Source organism: Lepisma saccharinum, chromosome 8, assembly GCF_977018435.1.
Source record: "Lepisma saccharinum chromosome 8, izLepSacc3.1, whole genome shotgun sequence".
NCBI classification, from domain to species: domain Eukaryota; kingdom Metazoa; phylum Arthropoda; class Insecta; order Zygentoma; family Lepismatidae; genus Lepisma; species Lepisma saccharinum.
This window is the reverse complement of record NC_139236.1, coordinates 22588200-22608487: the sequence shown is the minus strand read 5'-3', so window position 1 is coordinate 22608487 and position 20288 is coordinate 22588200. Positions and strand designations below refer to the sequence as shown.

Here is a 20288-nt window from a genome sequence, read left to right as displayed (position 1 = left end):
CTGCACAATGTGCGTTTTTTCTTACACTACATAGGGTGATTTTGAACAATACCGACAAACTTCAGGAGGTGATTCCTGAAAGGTTTGATTGATTGAATTAAAAGTTCTGGGTGTGTAGGCACTTAAGACTATTTTGCACCCTTCTATGTATACGGGGAAATATCCCCTTATCTAAAATTCTGACTGAAAGAGTTAAAATAAGGGGTGTAAAAAGCCCCTTGTGAAAAATTAAAAGTGTAAGATTCCTGAAAGGAGAAGGATCAAAAAGTCCACATGAAGCAGTGGAGTATGCTGAGCCAAGAATCTGGACTATCTCGCTATGGCGCGTCCTAGGCTAGAAGACTGGGCTCGAGTAAACGCCGTGGGTAAGTGGTTAGACACACCCATATTGCTAGTTCATTACGTTTTCAAGTAAGCCATGATGCCATGCCAACGATAGGAGGTTGAAAACTCCTAACAGGTTGCTAACTCTATAATCGCCATCTTGTTATTGGAAGGAACAATTTTTGGATATTGTTTCATCGATTTTTCTTCTGTGTGATAGCCTCTGGGCTTCGCAGATAGCGTAGCTAGCCCACAATATACGCTCCTCATATGAACATGTGCCCGGACATGGATGTTCTAAGATAGATAGATGGCACTACCTCAGGGGCGGCGCCAGATATTTTCGACCGGGTGGGCAGAAGCTCCATATTGATAAATTAGGGTGGGCAGTATAAATGTAAGACCATATATAGTATATACGTATGACGTATGTATCCCCTTCCCTCTTACACTCCCGATTTTCCTGTTACTTCTTTTTCCTTTCCTTTTCTTGTTTTCCTCTTTATTCTTTTCTAATCTATTCTGGCATGTTGTTCCATTTCCTTTCGCTTTGTCTCTGATGGACACAATTATTTCAAGGAAGTGTTTACACATGCGCTGCCATACATTCTAATCACATTCCTTCATGGATGTTAATACAGTGAAATAAATGTGAATTAGGTTTAAGCTTGTGTTGCAAATACAAGGCACATACTTGATTTTATGTATTCGGCGACAATGATAGAAAGTGCGATGGTAGACAATCGTGAAGTTTCTCGTAATTTAAATGCATCTTCCTGAGTATAGTATTTTCATCGTATGAGTTTTTGACTGAAAGAGTTTTCTTACTCCTTGGGGGTCACTTTTCTTAGCATACAAGGTTTGTACAACTGACAAATTTATCTGAATGTTTGTAGTAGCGGAGATTGGGTGCCAACATTTGAGGGGCAAGGACAATATACTTTTTCTTGGTAGAAAAGGCTTAGCATAAAGAGACCATAGTGCGGGGGCAAGAAGTGGCAAAATGTGGCGGGAGAACTACTTCCCCTACTTCCCGCTCCTCCTAATCGCCGCAACTGAATGTTTGGATTAAAATGAACGTCTTATTAGGAATGATTTAAAACACACACGGAAAACCAATTCTTTGTTCATTGTCCATGAAGTATTCCTAGGCTAATTAAAGGCTATTTTGACAAAATATCACTCAGAAGTAATAAACAAGTAAGATTGAAAAATCTTTTCAGAATTGAAGAGATTATTAATTAAGTTGCTATTCGTTTTCTGAACTGTCATATTACTAATGCGGGAGAAACAATACACGTATGGTTACATGAACATATTTTTTGAGGTAACAAAATGATTTAGGACACAAGGAATTCATCGAAATTGATCACCGTACTAGGGATGGCCAGATCCGGATCCGGATCCTAAAATTTTTCGGATCCGGAATTTTCAGATCCGTCTCCGGATCCGGTACTTTCGGATCCGGATCCAGAACTTTCGGATCCGGATCCAGAACTTTCGGGTCCGGATCCAGAACTTTCGGGTCCGGATCCAGAACTTTCGGATCCGGATCCAGAACTTTTGGGTCCGGATCCAGAACTTTCGGATCCGGAATTTTCTGATCCGGATCCGTTTTGCCATCCCATATGCGCTTCTTTGGAAAGTAAGAATGTGCTTATAACATAGGCCTATTGTTACCTGCTAATATATACGAGGGGGTGCTGAAAAGTTCGTAGCCCAACCCAGAAGGAGTGAACGTGGAATGATGAAATTTTACAGTTATTCTACATACTCCCCCCGAAGTTCAATACACTTCCTTGCACGGTGCTCCAATTTTTGCAGACCAGTGAAAAAAATTCTAAAGGGTGTTCCACACACCACTGTTCCGTAGCACTAATCACCTCCTTATCAGATCCAAAATGGTGTCCTTTCAAGTGTTGTTTGGGTTTGGGGAAGAGGTAATAGTCTGACGTAGCTAGATCTGGGGAATAAGAAGGATGATCTAGACATTGGAACCCTGGATCATGCAATGCCAGTTGTGTTTGCTGTGCTCGATGGACAGGGGCATTGTCCTGCAGGATCGGAATTTCATTTTTCATTTTTCCGCGGCGTTGCACTTTCAATTTGTCTTTCAATTTTGTGAGTAATGCAGAGTAATACTCTGCATTAAATGTCTGACCCTTGGGCAGGTAGTCTATGAGTACGACTCCATCCTTATCCCAGAAGAATGTTGCAAACACTTTCCCAGCCGACTTCTGACTCTTGAACTTCTTGAGGCGAGGGGAACCTGAGTGCCGCCACTCCATTGACTCTTGTTTCGTTTAAGGATCGTAGTGGTACAACCATGTTTCATCCATGGTTAATATTCGTGATAGAAATTGGTCGACATTGCGTTCAAAATGGGCAATGACTTCCCTTGATGTCCTCACTCTTTCACACTTTTGATCTGCTGACAGATTTTTGGGAACCCATTTTGTCGAGAGCTTGCGCATGTCCAAGTCATTAAGAATTATGGTACCAACGCGTTCCTGAGAAATGCCCATAATCTCTGCCACACGTTTTGCTGAGATTCTGCGATTTTCAAGAATAAGGTCATGAATTTCATCCAAGATTTTGGGGACAGTCACTGTTTTTGGTCTTCCTGCACGTGGAGCATCATCTGTTGAAAAATCGCCACGTTTAAACTGTGCCACCCACTTCTTCACCACTGCATATGATGGAGGAGAGTCCCGTAGTGTTCCACTGATTTCCTCATGAATTTGCTTCGGCGACTTTCCTTGGTGGAACAAAAATTTGATGACAGCTCTGTTCTCGATGTTTGTGAAATTAGCTGGCTGGGCACACATGATCACTTCAGGGGCTTGAAAAGCTCAATAACAATTCCGTTATTAATATGAAAATTTGCATGTGTACATACCAAGATATATTCTTTAAAACTGTAAAGTTTCATCATTCCACGTGCACTCCTTCTGGGTTGGGCTACGAACTTTTCAGCACCCCCTCGTATATATATATATATATATATATATATATATATATATATATATATATATATAATATACATACACATATATATATAGTGTGTGTGCGCTTACAAGGGAGGTCTTAAGTCTCCCCCTCCGATTTCCATGAAACTTGGCAGGTGTATAGAGGCCCCACCCCTCAAATGTCAAGATGAGGAGAAATTGACGTGGGGATCTGACCCGAAACCACGTAAATATGGCATAGGAAGAAACAGGGGGCATAGGGCCTCTCTATACACCTGCCAAATTTCATGGAAATCGGAGGGGGACACAGGTGTCAGATGATCCCCACGTCAATTTGTCCTCATCTTGACATTTCAGGGGAGGTTGCCCCCTAGAACAGTTTTTAGGCGAAACAAAGAAACACGTATTTCTTCATTTGGGCCCCACTATACACCTGCCAAGTTTCATGGAAATCGGAGGGGGACACAGGGGTCAGATCCCTACTTCAATTTGTCCTCATCTTGACAATTGAGTGGGTTTCGCCCTGTAAAACTGTTTTTTAGCTGAAACAAAAAAAACACGTATTTCTTCCTTTGGGACCCACTATACACCTGCCAAGTTTCATGGAAATCGGAGGGGGACACATAAGTCAAATGCACACTTAAATTTGTCCTCATATTGATATTTGGGGGGGGGGGTGCCCCCTAAAACTGTTTTTTAGCCGAAACAAAAAAACACGTGTATCTTCACTTGGGCCCGTTTATACACACACCTGCCAAGTATCATTGAAATCTGAGGGGGACACAGGGGTCCGATTCTTACTTCAATTTGTCCTCATCTTGACATTTGAGGGGGTTTTGCCCCCTAAAACCGTTTTTTTAGCTGAAAAAATAAAACACGCATTTCTTCCATTGGGCCCCACTATACACCTGCCAAGTTTTATGGAAATCGGAGGGACACAGGGGTCAGATCCCCACTTCAATTTGTCCTCATCTTGACATTTGATGGGGTTTTGCCCCATAAAACCGTTTTTTAGCTGAAACAAAAAAAACACGTATTTATTTCTTCATTTGGGCCCGTTTATACACACACCTGCCAAGTATCATGGAAATCGGAGGGGGACACAGGGGTCAGATCCTCACTTCAATTTGTCCTCATCTTGACATTTGAAGGGGTTTTGCCCCCTAAAACCGTATTTTAGCTGAAACAAAAAACACGTATTTCTTCCTTTGGGCCCCACTATACTGCCAAATTTCATGGAAATCGGAGGGGGACACTTAGATAACCTCCCTTGTTAGTCTTACACTTCGTAATTATTTAACACTGCATATATTATAATGTTTTATTTTAATTTGTACAACTGTAACTGTAGAACAATTGTATAATTTTTGTATAACATTTCTATCTTGTTATATATGTTAAAGGTTTCATCATGGAATGGAATGTCTCACATTTATGTGTGTTTTCATTTCCAATACATTCGAATGAATACATATTCGTTTCAAAGGCATTTACAAAATCACCTCTGACATTTGTGCCCGAGTGTGTTAGCCGATGCTTAGCAAAGTATTTTAGGAACAACACTTGAAAAAATTTCTTGTAGGACTAACGAAACATTTCTTTGTAATCGAAGATCATAATACCTTTTAAGGTGTGGTAATATTATAATGGGATTGAGATACGAAACTCTCGGATCCGGATTTTTCGGATCCGTTTGACCATCCCTACACCGTAAAAGTAATAATTCATCTATTTTTCATAGATGACGTGACCATTTCGAACACACTAGAATGTCAACCTCTATTCTGTGCAGCATACCCTGGAAACTTTATTCTTTCAGGGCAAGGAGTACCTGGCGCCTGGAACCACTGTCAAAGTAATAATTTATGAGGGTTTGTATTTTGAGTGTCAGCATGTGTTTGTTTTCGCCCCTTCGTTACTTTCATCTAATCACCATTGAACCTTACCGTCGTCATTATCAAAATTAGACTTAAAATAAAACAAATCAAGCAGAACTTACTCTTCCAGAAATGGAGTTTCATTAGTTCATACCTCTTAGAAAGTTGAGGTGGCAGTTTCAATTGCACAGCGTTTCATTAGTGGATCAAGGCAGCTAATTACGTGAACAATGACCTTGTTTTCGAAAGTATCAAATATTTGTCTCAGGCAATCATCCTCTTAAAATGGTCGCATCTTCTGTGGTGATAAAATGACACGTTTGCTGCGAGTTCGTTCTGTATATATTTTTTTCCCAATGGCATAACGCTGTCGGAAGCACAATGCACACTGGTTCGGATTACACATTAAATTGTAAGCTTAGTCCCGATTAGCCTATCTGAGCATAAAAGTGGGCTTAAAAACAAATTTAAGAAAATCGTCTTCTGGATACTTCGTGACATAACATTATTTTTCTTTACTTCAGCTGCTTCTACAGATTCTGTTGACATTTTCGGCTGATTCATATGGCAAAATTTATGTATGGAACGAGGATTTCTAAATAAGATAAGCCACTCATTAGCAATTGAATAATTCTGTAGCTTTTTCCACACATAAATGGTTTATTAAAATTTATTTACTTAGGTATTGTAGTGATTATTATGATTCCTACTTATTAGTAGAACGAATGTAAAGTTGATATTTCGCATACCATATTGATATATGAAGATGGCAGGTATATAAAAATTGTAATGAAATAAAAAAGGGACACTTCTGGAATTTCAATGCAGAGCTAATTAAAACTATATTATACTCTGATCACATCACCTCCAGATTCGGCCGAGATCAAGAAAGTATGGGGCCCTAACTCCACACCCCCTATACGCCTTCGTGGCGTGGTACAGAGCACAGGGGAGCACTTTACATTACTTTTTTATTATACTGTCTAGCATACTTAAACCCGAAGGTTTATGGCTGCAGCAACACAAACCTTCCATCTGTCCCTATCCGGGGCAAGATCAATCTAATCTTTCTCATCCTTACCGATTTCTTTCAGGTCCATCTCAACGTTATCCCTCCATCATCGTCTTGGCCTTCCTACTGGTCTCTTACCATCAGGTTTCCCAACAAAAATCCTGTAAACTATTCTCTGCCATTCACGTCACATGGCCTGCCCATCTAAGTCTTCTTGATTAAATTATTCAAATAATAATTAAAAAGTCGAAATAATTTATTGTGTTGCTGAAGGAAGTAACGCTAAGATGATGTTTTTATTTGTTTATTTGGAGATTTATTAACCATACCCAGGCCGGGATTTATATACGTATGTGGAGGCCCGGAGCTGCAGTCCTCAAGTTCACCCTAAATTATGATCTAATTTTCATCATACGCTGCATAATTTTGAGCCTCCTAAGCCTACTAGCGGCTTTTAATCATGGAAGTATTCATTTGATCACAGTTTTTGTTTCAATAGATCTAGTAATGACTTTCACTTTTTAATCACAAAATTGGCTTTTAATGGGTTGATAAATGGTGAACATTTCAGCATAGATAATATTCATAAGTAAAATATGCATGTTATGAACACCAGAATACACTCATTTATTGAATCATTCGTATATCCCCAAGTATATGTACTTATTGAATTTGTTTGGGTGGGCAATCGGGTGGGCACAGGAATTTTTGGGTGGGCGCTTGCCCACCCGTGCCCACCCCTGTCGCCGTCCCTGCACTACCTGTTGACATGCTGGTAGTCCCTCGTAAGAGCACTAGATGAGTAACATGGGCATTTTGAGCATCTGCAAACGTGAATTTTGGTCCGTGTGCGAAAGGCCCATCGCATGCATATATTTCCCCATGTTACGCAACTGGTGCTCTTACAAGGGACTCCCGGTATGACGACGGGTATCTTGTAACATGAATTTCCGGACATACGCTCATGTGAACCTTTTCTTCCTTGTTCCGTCGGGAATCACCTCCTAAAGTTTGTATTGTTCAGAATTACCTTGTACATGACGTGACCGAGAGATTGTCAAAGCCAACAAAAGGTTGTAGAGTATTATTAACTATTAATCTAATACATTTTCGGTATTAAAATATTTCTGAACATTTGCCTACCTGTGAAGTTGTGGCGCAGGACAGCCAAAGAGGGCGTGGTGACTCCGAGGCCCAGGGCGTCCGTCTTGTTGTTGAGCAGCACCTGGGCGACGGCCAGGTGGTCCCCGTGGTCAGCCAGCACGATCAACAGATTGAGCAGCAGCTGCTTGCAGTGCTCGTGGACAAGCGGTCGGGTGTGGTCCAGACCCAGGAACAGGATGTGGAGCATCAGAGGAACGTGAATGGACCAGTCCAAGTCCACGCCGTCCACCACGACGTCCGTCAGCAGCATCACGGCCAGGTTGCACCTGAAGAACAATTAAAATGGCGCGATTAGTTTGATTAAAGAATAACAAAGCACCTGGCATTGATTTAATACCAGCTGAGTTAATTAAATATGGTGGAAATTCATTAATGTATCAAATTCATAAATTAATCTGTTTAATATGGAATAAAGAAGAAATCCCTCAACAGTGGAAAGAATCCATAATTGTTCCTGTGTTTAAAAAAGGTGATAAAATGAACTGCAATAATTACCGTGGAATTTCTCTACTCTCAACAACATATAAAATATTATCTAACATTCTTTTAACAAGACTAACCCCATATGCTAATGAAATTATAGGTGATTATCAATGTGGATTTAAACGTAACAGATCAACTACAGATCAAATTTTTCACATCAGACAGACACTTGAAAAAAAGTGGGAATATAATCAAAATGTCCATCAGCTATTCATTGATTTCAAAAAAGCATATGATTCAGTCAAAAGAGATAAACTATATAATATATTAGTAGAGTTTGGAATACCTAAGAAGCTTGTTAGTATGATAAAAGTATGCACCAGTGAAACAGAAAGTAAAATTCGTGTGGGTATTAATATGTCTGACAAATTTACAATTCATGATGGGTTAAAACAAGGAGATGCATTATCTCCATTGCTCTTTAATTTTGCCTTAGAATATGCTGTTAGGAAGGTAAAAGAAACTAAAGAAGGACTAAAATTAAATGGTGTGACTCAGTTGTTAGCATATGCAGATGATGTAGACTTACTGGGGGATGATGTGAATACAATTAAGAATAATGCTAAAATATTTTTCAAAACTGCTAAAGAGATAGGTTTGGAAGTTAACAAAGAGAAAACTAAATATATGCTTACAGGCCGAAACCAAGTGTTAGGTAATAATCAAAATCTAATTATTGATAACAACTCGTTTGAACCAGTTTCCAAATTCAAATACTTAGGAGTAATATTAACAAATGAAAATTATATTAAAGAGGAAATAAAAAGTAGGCTTAATTCAGGAAATGCATGTTACTTCTCTCTTCATAAACTTTTGTCTTCTCGTTTAATATCTAAGAAACTAAAAGTTAAAATATACAAAACAGTAATTTTGCCTGTAGTATTATATGGATGTGAAACTTGGTCCCTTACATTGAAAGAGGAACATAAATTGAGAGTATTTGAAAATAAGATCCTTAGGAAAATATTTGGACCTAAAAGGGATGAGGAGACAGGTGAGTGGAGAAGGTTACATAATTTAGAACTACATAATTTGTATTCATGTCCAGATATTATTAGAATAATTAAATCAAGAAGACTTAGGTGGGCAGGCCATGTGGCACGAATGGGAGAGGAACGAGGAGTTTACAGGATTCTTGTTGGGAAACCTGATGGTGGTAAGAGACCTGTAGGAAGGCCAAGACGAAGATGGAGGGACAACGTTGAGATGGACCTAAGGGAAATCGGTAGGGATGGAAAAGAGTATATAGAACTTGCTCAAAATAGGGAAAGATGGAAGGCCTGTGTTGCTGCAGCCATGAACCTTCGGGTTTAAGAAGGCTAGAGAGTTAGTTAGTTAGTTAGCGATTAGTTTGATTTATTCGAACTCTGACTGCTCACTTTATTAACTAGGCGCTCATCGCCGTTTGGAATGGTACTTGTTTAGAGTAATTGAGTTGTAGTAACAGTTACTTTTCACAAACATAATTAAGTTATTTGAAAAAGTAACCAAATCACTTTTGTGATTACCTTATTCTAGGTAAGATATAACTCTTACTATAGCATACTTCAGCATGAGTTTCGAGCAAGCTATCCTTTCAATTCACTGGGGACCATAAAAATTAATTACTAATTTTCTTTAAATTATAATTAACCTAATAATAATAAAATAAATAATCCATGTCTCGACAGCCCTCGAAGGGCCTTGGCCTATATCCCGATTGCCAGTCTCCCTCCCACAATCCTACCTAGAGATGTTCGTGTGGAGATCTTAAACCGGTAATGGGGAGACGTGGGGTCAGCACGTCGAACCTTCAGCCGTTATAGAGCTTTCCGAGACCGGGTTACGCTACTCACTCGTAGCTCCTCAATTTCTTCACGATGGTGGGTTGCCACCGGTCCTATACACAGGCCGAGAACCCGGAGACTGAACCCAGACGGACTCGAACCTATGTCGTCCCGTAGTCGGGAGCCCAAAGCACAGTGCCTTAGACCGCACGGCCATGGAGGAGGACGTAATTTACCTAATATAAAATTATAATATGTACAAAATATACCCATCCACTTGAAAATGAGGGCCTCACCGATCGCGCAGTGTTACAGTCGTCGCCTTGTAATCAAAGGGTCCCGGCTCGATTCCCGGCGGAGGCACATGTAGTGGTTCGGATCCCAGTTTAAACTGTAGGTCCAGTCCCGATTAGCCTTACTGTGCATAGAGTGGACTTAAAACACCAACTCAATCAATCACTTGAAAATGAAATTTAACGTTTTACTGTATACGCATCTCCTTCTTATTCTCTCATTATTTTTCTAATTACTATTAAGGCAGGAAGTTCAAGTATGGCCAGAATGATTGTTGGAGATTTCCTCTTCATGTGTTCCATGTCGTACAATAATTGCACTTGGGGCACGTTCAGTGGCCACAAAGGAATAACACTGTTCTCTTAATTTTAATTCACCCATTCTTGAAGGACATTTGGTTCAAGATATTTTAAAAATCTCGTTGAAGAAAATTTGCTTCCACGCCGAAAATGCAGACGAAAAAAACATCCTTTAATTTCGTTACTGGCTAGCAGGGCCGGATTAAGGTGGGTGCTATTGATGCTGCAGCATTACGCCCAATCCTGAAATAGGCCCAGATGAAAACAGACGAGCATTTTCCGAAAGCTGAACAGTTTTCTTTTGCTATATTAACCTGAAAATAAATCTTAGAATGAAATTTGGATCCCCAATTTCGGACGCCTAGACAAAGCGTTACTTGCGCTGTGACGTAACTATAACGTCGTTGTGTTTATTGTTCACCGAAGATTTCAAGCATCAGGCCCAATTTCGTCTTAATCCGGACCTGCTGGCTAGTTAAAAATTAACCGAGTTACAGCCAACTAATTTCAAAGAGCGACTAGTTTCAGTTAGTATTAATCGACAAAGTAGCCGTTACTTCCAAATACTGGTGCTTATTACCAAAATCACCGTGTACATAGAAGTTTGTCTGAAAACAGAACGTAAATAGGGGGTAAATATGTACACTTACTTTTCGAATACTGCATGCCGTGGCGTATTTGAGGGGAGGTTATCAGGCTTGACCCCCTTCCCCATGAAATGTTCTACAGCAACTATAAATATCAAACCTTGCCAATTTTTAAACTTCTGATATTGTGAAGTATTTCCCACATGTCCTGATGCCAAAGATGCATTGAATTTTTGTCGTAATTTCTTCGTTCATAAAAACTTTAGATGTGATGAAATTACTCTTATTAATATACCGAAAAAAAAGTGTTAACTTCTATTTGTAAAATCTCTAACTAGAAAATTTTAGATCTTCACATTTACTACTTTGAGATATCGACAAATCACTTTAAGACAAGACTGACTGTTGTCTCTCACAGCCAGACAGGTCGATGGAGATAATTTATACTGCTCTGAACTACTGTTTGAAACGTCTGTCAGTCCATCACAATTTATCTTTATAGCTGTGGTAGTTACCGACATACCAACAGTGATACGAACAGACGGACATGACCAACTGATCAGTATCCTAAAAGTAGTTACTGTTATTGGCACGCCAGTGATCTTCACTGTCAAGGTTTACTTGTGCCGTGAGATAGACAATGTTTCTACTTTACGATTGATTGATTTGGTTTATTTTACTTCGCCTTTCTGACAATTTTGGCTAAACGCGAAGATGAGAATGAGTGATGATATGATGCAATTGATGAAGGGACTCTCCTCTTCTCTCTCTCAAAAGAGAGAGAGAGAGAGAGAGAGAGAGAGAGAGAGAGAGAGAGAAGGAAAATGGAAGGAACTTATTTCTTTCTTTTCTCTCTCTCTCTCTCTCTCTCTCCTCCTTTTCTTTCTCTCTCTCTGAGAGGGAGAGAGAGAGAGCGGGAGAAAGAGAGGGAGAGAGATAGGAGAGGGAAAGAGAGAAAGAGAGAGGGAGAGAGAAAGAAAGAGAGGAACCCAGGCCGGGATTGGACCCCGGGACTCTTGGCGTCGTAGATCGCTGTGCTAACCACTCCACCACGGAGGTCGTAAAAAAATAGAACAGTAAAAAAAAAAAAAAAAAAAAACTGGTCCGATTTCTGTCTGGGTGATCTTAGGTGTGAATTTTTCAGACAATGATCCTGCATAGAGCGGCTCTGAAGAACAGGCAGAGTGACTGGGGAAAATCCTTGGGGGTAAAAGCGGCCGCTCGTGGTGCTGATTACATCATCTCCAACTATGGCCGAGATAGAGAATGTGTTTTCATGGTACTATGCAGTATACACCTTTAACTTTTTAAAATATCGATAAAAACATTTCTTCGATCAATAAAATTATCTCTAACACTAAAAACAAATTTCCAAACACTAACACGTCGGTGCATTAAACTACTACAGAAATGGTGCCGCACACGTAGCTTCAACTTGTTCCAGCTTCAAGCAAATATTGAAGTGACCAATGCCTGAGACAGTTTGCAGTGCGCGAATTCCACAGAAAACGTTGAGAAAATGGAAATCGTTGCACATTTGCAATTTCTTGTGCATGCCCATGGCAATAACAGATGACACTCGTTCCATCGCGTCACTCTTCTCCACCCCTCCCGGTCACAACCAGACTGTAACAGGCTCCGGATGTGCGATTCTTTTTATTCTCGTCTGTGTTGACGTCATGTAAACGTTTCGAGTCAGATGTACAAATGTTACCATAGACGCTTGTAAACATGTACGAGTACACGGGTCTGTAATTATTTTTTTTAAAAAAAATACTGATTTTGTCAGTCCTTTACCTCTCCCCTATTAATGTTTCTTCTGGCACCAAAACATATATCTATGATGCAATTGAAAAAGAATATACGAGGAGAGTTCAGAAATTAAAGTTCCGGTAGGGTGTTAAGAAAGGGAGCACATATATTTGTTACAATTTTATTGTGTTCAGAATCAGGGTGGATAAAAATCATGATTTTTATTAAAAAAATAATTTTTGTTGATTTATTTTATTTACATCGATTTTTTTTTTCATTTAAATCGATTTTATGATTTTCTTAAAAATAACACGCTTCAAATTTCTTCTATGGTTTTTGGCACCATACATATATATTTTTTTTATAGAAAGGCTTTTTCAACTAAACGGCGCTGCAAAATATTTGAACAGCTTGATTAATGCAAATAAAAAATCTACAATTTTCTGTTTCCGATACTGTACCTACTATGGAAATATTGTTGAATGTGTTACTGAAAGCAATAATAATTCCAGTATCTTTTCTTCCAGTGAAAATAAAACATTCTGGATGTACTCTATAATTGTAACTTAAAATAGTAACTGAAATATGAATTTTGGAGATTTTTTTAATGATAGTTTGAAAAATATCGGCTACCATGTTTATAGCCGCGGTGGCTCAGTCGGTAACGCGTCTGACTACCATGGTCAAGGTCCTGGGTTCGATCCCTGGCCGGTTCAAATCCGGGAACTTTTCTAACGTTGGAAGCGGCTCCGGCGCCCACCCAGCGTCGAATGACATGGGTACCTGGGGGAAACCCTGGGGGGTAAAGGCGGTCAGGGGCGTGATGCTGATCACATCACCCCCACTCACGACCGGATCAAGAAAGTGTGGGGCGTTACCCCCACACCCCCTATACGCCTTCATGGCGTCGTGCTAAGCACAGGGGAGAACTTTACCTTTTTACCATGTTTATTTACAGTTTAATGATAATGTCACTATTTATGGTTTAACATGATTAGTATTTTGTATATTTTTCTACACAAAATGTTTGCTACTTTTGCCTATAAAAATTGAATTTTAAATCAAGAGAAATGTGTGATTACATTTCCTTTCCTATGAGCTTCACAACATCAGTACATATATTTCCTTTATTTTCCTATCTTAGAGCCTAATAAACACCATTAAATGATTACGAGATTAATCTACTTTCACCAAAAGTGATTCTGATATCTGTAAAATCCTTATGTGCATTGTTCAATAAATTATTTATTTAAAGTGGAGTGATTTTTTTCTTAAAAAATCACCTGATTTAAATCTTGATTTAAATCGCGATTTAAATCAATCCACCTTGGTCAGAATTCTTCGTCATAAACCATTTCTCTATGCAGTCACCACTATTGTTAAATATATTTCTAAGACCACTTGATGACAGGTTAGATATTCATTGCACCTGAGGAGCGTTTAGCATGTTAAACGGCCCGCTAAAAACTTGCCATTGTGGAAAACGTATTGTACATGATGATGAGATTAGTCGTAAGATGTGAATTTGGCTGAGACAGCAGACCAGAGACTTTTATGCTACAGGTACCGGGGTGCTAATGAAGCTATGAGATAAAGTCACTAATATTGGTGGGGTCTGTTCAAAACTGTAAATGTAATGATGATGATAAATGTTTCTTACGTTCGTATCTCTTCCAGCAACCTCTTATAATTATTGTGATCTCTAGAATATATGTGTTATTAATAAGGCTAGGATTTATAAGACCTAAAAAATATATGTACGAAAGTACTCTTCAACTCAATATGATTTATGCATAAAAATTTGAAGAAGTAATTCAAAGGTATCTGGATGTTAGAAATGATTGTTCACAAGTGTTCAATATGCGCACCGCCTGTGACACGGCACATAAGTCGGTAGTTCAGCTCCTGTCACACACGCTGCAGCATGTCCGTGGTAACAGTCTCCAGTGCGGCGGTGATTCTCTGCTGTATTTCCTCTAGGCTTGTAGGAAGGGGGGGAGGGCATAGGAGAGGACCTTCACATAGCCCCAGAGGAAAATTAGGAGGGGTCAGGTCCAGGGCCGGATTAAGACGAAATTGGACCTGATGCTGCTACTAAGTAAACTGTTTAACGCAAAATTGATAGCATTAACTTGAAATCTTCGGTGAACAATAAACACAACGACGTTATAGTTACGTCACAGCGCAAGTAGCTGTATAATAAGTAACGCTGTGTCTAGACGTCCGAAATTGGGGCTCCAAATTTCATTCTAAGATTTATTTTCAGGTTAATATAGCAAAAGAAAACTGTTCAGCTTTCGGAAAATGCTCGTCTGTTTTCATCTGGGCCTATTTCAGGAATGGGCCTAATGCTGCTGCATCAATAGCACCCACCTTAATCCGTCACTGGTCAGGTCTGGTTGAGCGTGGCGGTCATTTCAAAAGCACTTCATCCTCACTAGCACGCCCGATCCATCGCCCTAGCAGTGTCTCATTGAGATACACCCGCACAATGAGCTTTCAGTAAGGTGGTGCAACGCCCTGTTGCAGAATGAAGTGTTCATGTTCGTTTGCAATGAGAGTATTCATGAGCCAGGTTTGAAGCATTTGCAGATAATCATCGCCGGTAGCATTTCCCCGCAAAGAAAAACGGGCCATGAAGATGATTCTTAGAGAGAGCACACAAGACAGCCACTTTTGGCGAGTCTCTCTGTTGCTCTAGTGTGGCGGGATTATCTTCGCCCCAAATACGAACATTACGCTTGTTGACTTTGCCATTCGTGTGGAATGTGGCCTTATCACTAAAAACAAGACATGTATCAAAGCTGTTTCCATATCACATTACACATTCACTTTTGAGATGTTTCTACACATACTGTTAAATTTTCAGATCATTTACACGAGAATTGGTAACGTTATCAGATTACGAAATGATATCATTTTTTTAAAAAAAAACACCTGGTATATAAAGGAAGATCTTACCACAAAAAAAGAAAAAAAATATGCAGAATATGACCGACTAATTGATTAAAATATGCTCAATCACGTAGAAGTGGCCAGATATAAATACATATGCTCTTCCGAAGAATCTTAATATACTTTTTCACATATTTATGAAACATATAAACGTTACTAACAATATGCAGTCATGAAAATCCTCATCCTAATTTAGTTTACACCTGGTCGGACGTGTGGAAATAGCACACAACTATGTCGAACTATAATCAGCACACGTGTAAGCCTGGACTTGTCGTTGCTTCGTCGACTTCCCTCTTGACGTAGGGGTTGTGTGCATCGTTTGATCCTAAGGGAGGTATGCAGACCCCGTTGTTCGACGTGATACTTTCTACTACGAAACAAATTTTAGAGACGCGAGAGTTAGCCTAGTTAGGAAAGTTTTCAACGCGCTGAAGGTGGTGGCATTTTACAAAGGACAACTTCTTGCCGCAGGTCAGTCCGGTGAACAAAAGGGAAGTTTAACATTTGGAACGGACGGTAGGCAAGAACTTCCGAAGGCAAATTAGGATGCAAAACAACAACACGTTTCCCTAATTACATGTCAATTTGCACGTGCTTCAGGCGCTGCCTTGCAAATTTCCTTATCCCACTAGCTTAGTTGGGCGGGCTAACTTCGCAGTGGCTCATCCTGCGAGAGAACCAAAGTTAAAAGTCTAGTTTCAAGGATGTTGTCAATACTGGAAAATATATTAAACAAGCTATTACATTCCTATCAGCTATCCCATTCATTTGGCGAAACTAAATTCAGTGTATTTTACAGATGTTGCATGTACAGTGTAATTTAAAGCCCTGCAGGATTTTAAAAACCTATAACTTTTAAAGTAAAAGGTTTATTACAACGAAATATTGTTGTTACACAGAGGGAATTGCAAAATTAATATTTGACGTGGTTTGGTCCATCGTCAGATCTCCAACTGGGGACCATTCAGGTGCAAACATTCTTGCAATAGTCATTTGAATCCGAGAATTGCGTTCTGACTCTGCTCGTCCGGAATGTTGTGAATCACATCACGTATCTTGAACTTTAGATCTGTCGATTTTTTGTACATGGACCTGGGTCTTGACATGTCCCCACAGCCAGTAATCGCAAGGCGTAAGGTCTGGTGACCTTGCGGGCCAAGGTATGGGTCCTCTCTTTCCTGCATTGACGCCATCTTGGAATCACGTGACCACATGCGCACACGTCATTCAGAAGTGTGGGCAGAACAAAATTTTAAATTTTCCTCCGTGTAAAAGAACAACAACCGTTGTAATAAACCTATTACTTTAAAGTTCTAGTGGCCTCCCCGATAGTGCAGTGGTAGCGTTCTCGTCTTGTAATGAAGGGGTCGAGGGTTCGATACCCGGTTGAGGCACATAGTGGTTCGGATCTCACTTTAAACTGTAGGTCCAGTTCCGATTAGCCTTTGTGTGCATAAAGTGGAGTCATATCAATCAATCAATTTAAAGTTATAGTTTTTTAGAATCCTGCAGGACTTGAAACACGCTGTACTTTTAAGACACTTTCCGGGCCATTCAAAAATTCTTCAACATAGTAATAAAAAAAATAAGCCTCTAACTTGGCAAGCGTATTATTAAAATAAATGGAGTTTAATGAACAACGCAGGACATAAATGAACAAAATAATAAGTAATAATATTTTAATACAAAATACTTATCTCCAAGAAGTCAGTTGCAGGGAAAAGTAAAATGTGTGTTCTGATCTTTCATCCCTGACTTTTCCAATTTTTCGAGGTCACGATATCAGAATAAAAATAAAAATAAAAAATATGATAAAATCCTATGAATTGGCGCTACCGGTTGTCCGATTTCTTTGACTGATGTTTATTTCATCTGCCTTTTCTAACTTTCCATGTTATGACGATTAGGAGGAATGACGAACGGGCGACATAGGCGATAGGACAAACACATATCCATGCTATACCTAGGATTCGAACTTAGGACTCCTGACATGGAAGGTTTCTCGATCAAAAGAGAACACATGCACTTTTTACAGTACTGAATTTTTTGTTTTTGTATCTCTGATAGTTACGTACAGAGTATTTCAAAAGTCGCTTAACCCAAACTTCGATTGCTTATATGAAAACCGTTGGAGAAATTTAAGCCTTTTTTTTTTTGCATTACAAAGCTTCATCCATGCAGATATGTTTCAATGTTTAACAAAATCAGTTTCCTCCATACAGGATATTGTATAAATTAATCAGGCGAAAGTCAGCGTTAATTTTTTTCCAAAGTCCATTTTGGGATGAGAAATACATACAAGAAATTATTGAAGGGTCATAATTAGACTTTTGACGACTGAAGCCATGTTAATCTGTCATTTGCGACAAATGTGAGTCAAGTGCAGTATTTGATGTGTTGGGGACTGACGATTATATGGGTTAAGTGACCGAGGGCCATTTTGGCAGCATACGATCTTAGTTGGCAACACTTGCAGGTCGAAATTTTGTCAACAGACGCAGCCAACATGAGCCTAAATATTGGTAATAAATTTACATGAAAATTCATAAACCATAATTTTACACCGAAACTGGACCCCTTACCCTGACTTTTCTTCACCCACGACTCGTCGTTACTGTACCTTGCCACTTGTCGACCGATGGACCGGCAGGGAATGACGGAATTTAACACATCACATTTCCAAAAGTAATAACAATATTCCAGTTCCGTTTTTTGTTATTATTAACATGATTTTATAGTATGCTAGAATAAAGAAATAATAGTTATTTTTAATGTGTTTTTTTAAAATTATTTTTACAAAAGTTTATTTGTTTTCAAGGAAAGGTCTGCAATGTTATTGAAATCTGGCTGTGAACAACAGGTTGACATTTGCAGATAATCATCATGAAAGGCAATTCGAAGAAGAAGTTGCCAATGTCTGCGTTGAGATATTGCTGGTGTGCACACCTATATATTGTCCCGGCTATCTCTAGAGCAAGGCCGCGCATAGCGGCAGAGAAGGGGTAAAATCGAGTGGGCAGAGCGAAGCAGTCAGCACACGCTGCTGCAAAGGCTGGTATCTGCAGTCGCTTTCACCCCTCCACGCAATCCTATTCCCACTCACGTGTTCATTGGTGGAGCCGTCTCGCGTCATTCCTTGCGCAGAGACTTGTTTTTGTCCGCTTGCACCAGAGATAATCGGAGCAGAGCATAGCAATATCGCGACGAGTGAGGGCAGTAGCAGTGGCGGTGGCGAAAGGCACAGGCAGTGTCTGTGCGAATACTTTCGGGTAGACTCGCTTACGCTTCTCCGGCGGAGAGTATTTTGGTGGCGACCAAATAACTCTCTTGATTATCTTTTCTAGCTGGCACGTTGGGCATTTTCGATGTCAAATTGGATGTTCGCCCTTGAAGTTCATACACTTGCCACAAATGGAAGCAGAGGAATTGCAGGGTAGCTGAGTGTAGCATGTCATATTTTGATACATTTTTGTCTTGTATTTTTTTTTAAAAAAATATCCTGCGAGGACAACTGGATGATATCAAAATGTTGCACATAAAACAAGCCTCTCTCGACAAAAATACTTGCTCGAATCAATGTAAAATGTATATTCAGTGACGTAAAAATGAATGGGATATTTATTGATACGCTTCCTACCAAGCTCCAAGTGCCGCGAAGCCGGTCCAACGTGCAGCTTCATCATGATTGTAACATGGGAATTATGAACTGCACATTTCAAATGCTTGGTTCTGTATTACCTTGAGTTTTCTTAAAATAAAGACAGTTCCCAACTTTGGTAGCGACCACTAAATTTCGTGTAACTTAATAATCAAATTTTGGCAATATGAACATTTCCAATGTTGGAACAAGTTAGGCAAGTACAAATTACAACTTTTCTTTTAGCTCCTAAGAACCAGCCTAATGTATGTGTTAATACTCTCACTCACTCTCTCTCTCTCTCTCTCTCTCTCACACACACACACACACACACACACACACACACACACACACACACACACTTTACTGGTTTACTCATTTCATCAGATAAAAGCTTTTGCTTCCTGCGGAATTATTTTTATAATCAACCTGTTATAATGCTAGAGGTCCTACCTCAGAGATTATCTTCTATGATGCTTCAGAGAAACGTTAGAAATATTTTTCACAATGCCTTTCTCTGTGGGGGCAAAATCATCCCCCTTGGGGTATTTTGAAATGGGGAGTCAAAATGCTTTGTTACTACAAATTATCGTAATACTTTTTCTCAAATCTGCTCACTAGTATATAAAAAAAAACGATTGAATGGCGCATTGCTATTTCATTAAGCAATCACTGTCTATTTTAAGATGTGCAATCAATTTCGTAATTTCGGTAAATGTACGGTGGCTCTTCGATTTAATGTGTTGGTGAAAGCGAGGGAACTGGACCACGCGCTATCAAAAGGTAATATATCAAGGCATCGTGCGATCAAAGCCCTCCTGCGTAATTACAACGCGAGGCTCGATTTACGCATGCACACGAGCCAGCGTAAATTTTACCCGAGACGAGTCCCCCCGGTGTGCTACCCGTGGAATGTTTCAGCCTGCTTATGCAAAGCGCAATACATGTATGCCGTCGGTTGCACACCTTCGGGGATACTAGGCAAGCAAATCATGTTTGTTATGAAGCCTCGTGTAAATGCAGAAACGAAAAAAAAACTGCTATGACGTGCGAAGCCTGTCTTGGGAATCAGGGCGTGAGTTAATGAGGGATGCTGGAGATTTTCATCAATAAACAAAGAGTTCGTGTTTAACCAACTGTATACTCCAGCTCTACCAAGGATGATT

At 39.6% G+C, this 20288-nt stretch overlaps 1 protein-coding gene across 4 annotated transcripts in view; it reads right to left on the bottom strand.

Moving 5' to 3' along the window:
• Nucleotides 1-20288, bottom strand: part of fry (microtubule binding protein furry) — a 1034138-nt gene that overhangs the window by 108790 nt on the left and 905060 nt on the right. For all 4 annotated transcript variants that reach the window (XM_083126340.1, XM_083126342.1, XM_083126341.1 and 1 more), the window contains one exon: nt 7326-7612. In XM_083126340.1, the coding sequence (XP_082982466.1) occupies nt 7326-7612 (287 nt within the window). The remainder of the gene's footprint in view (nt 1-7325; nt 7613-20288) is intronic.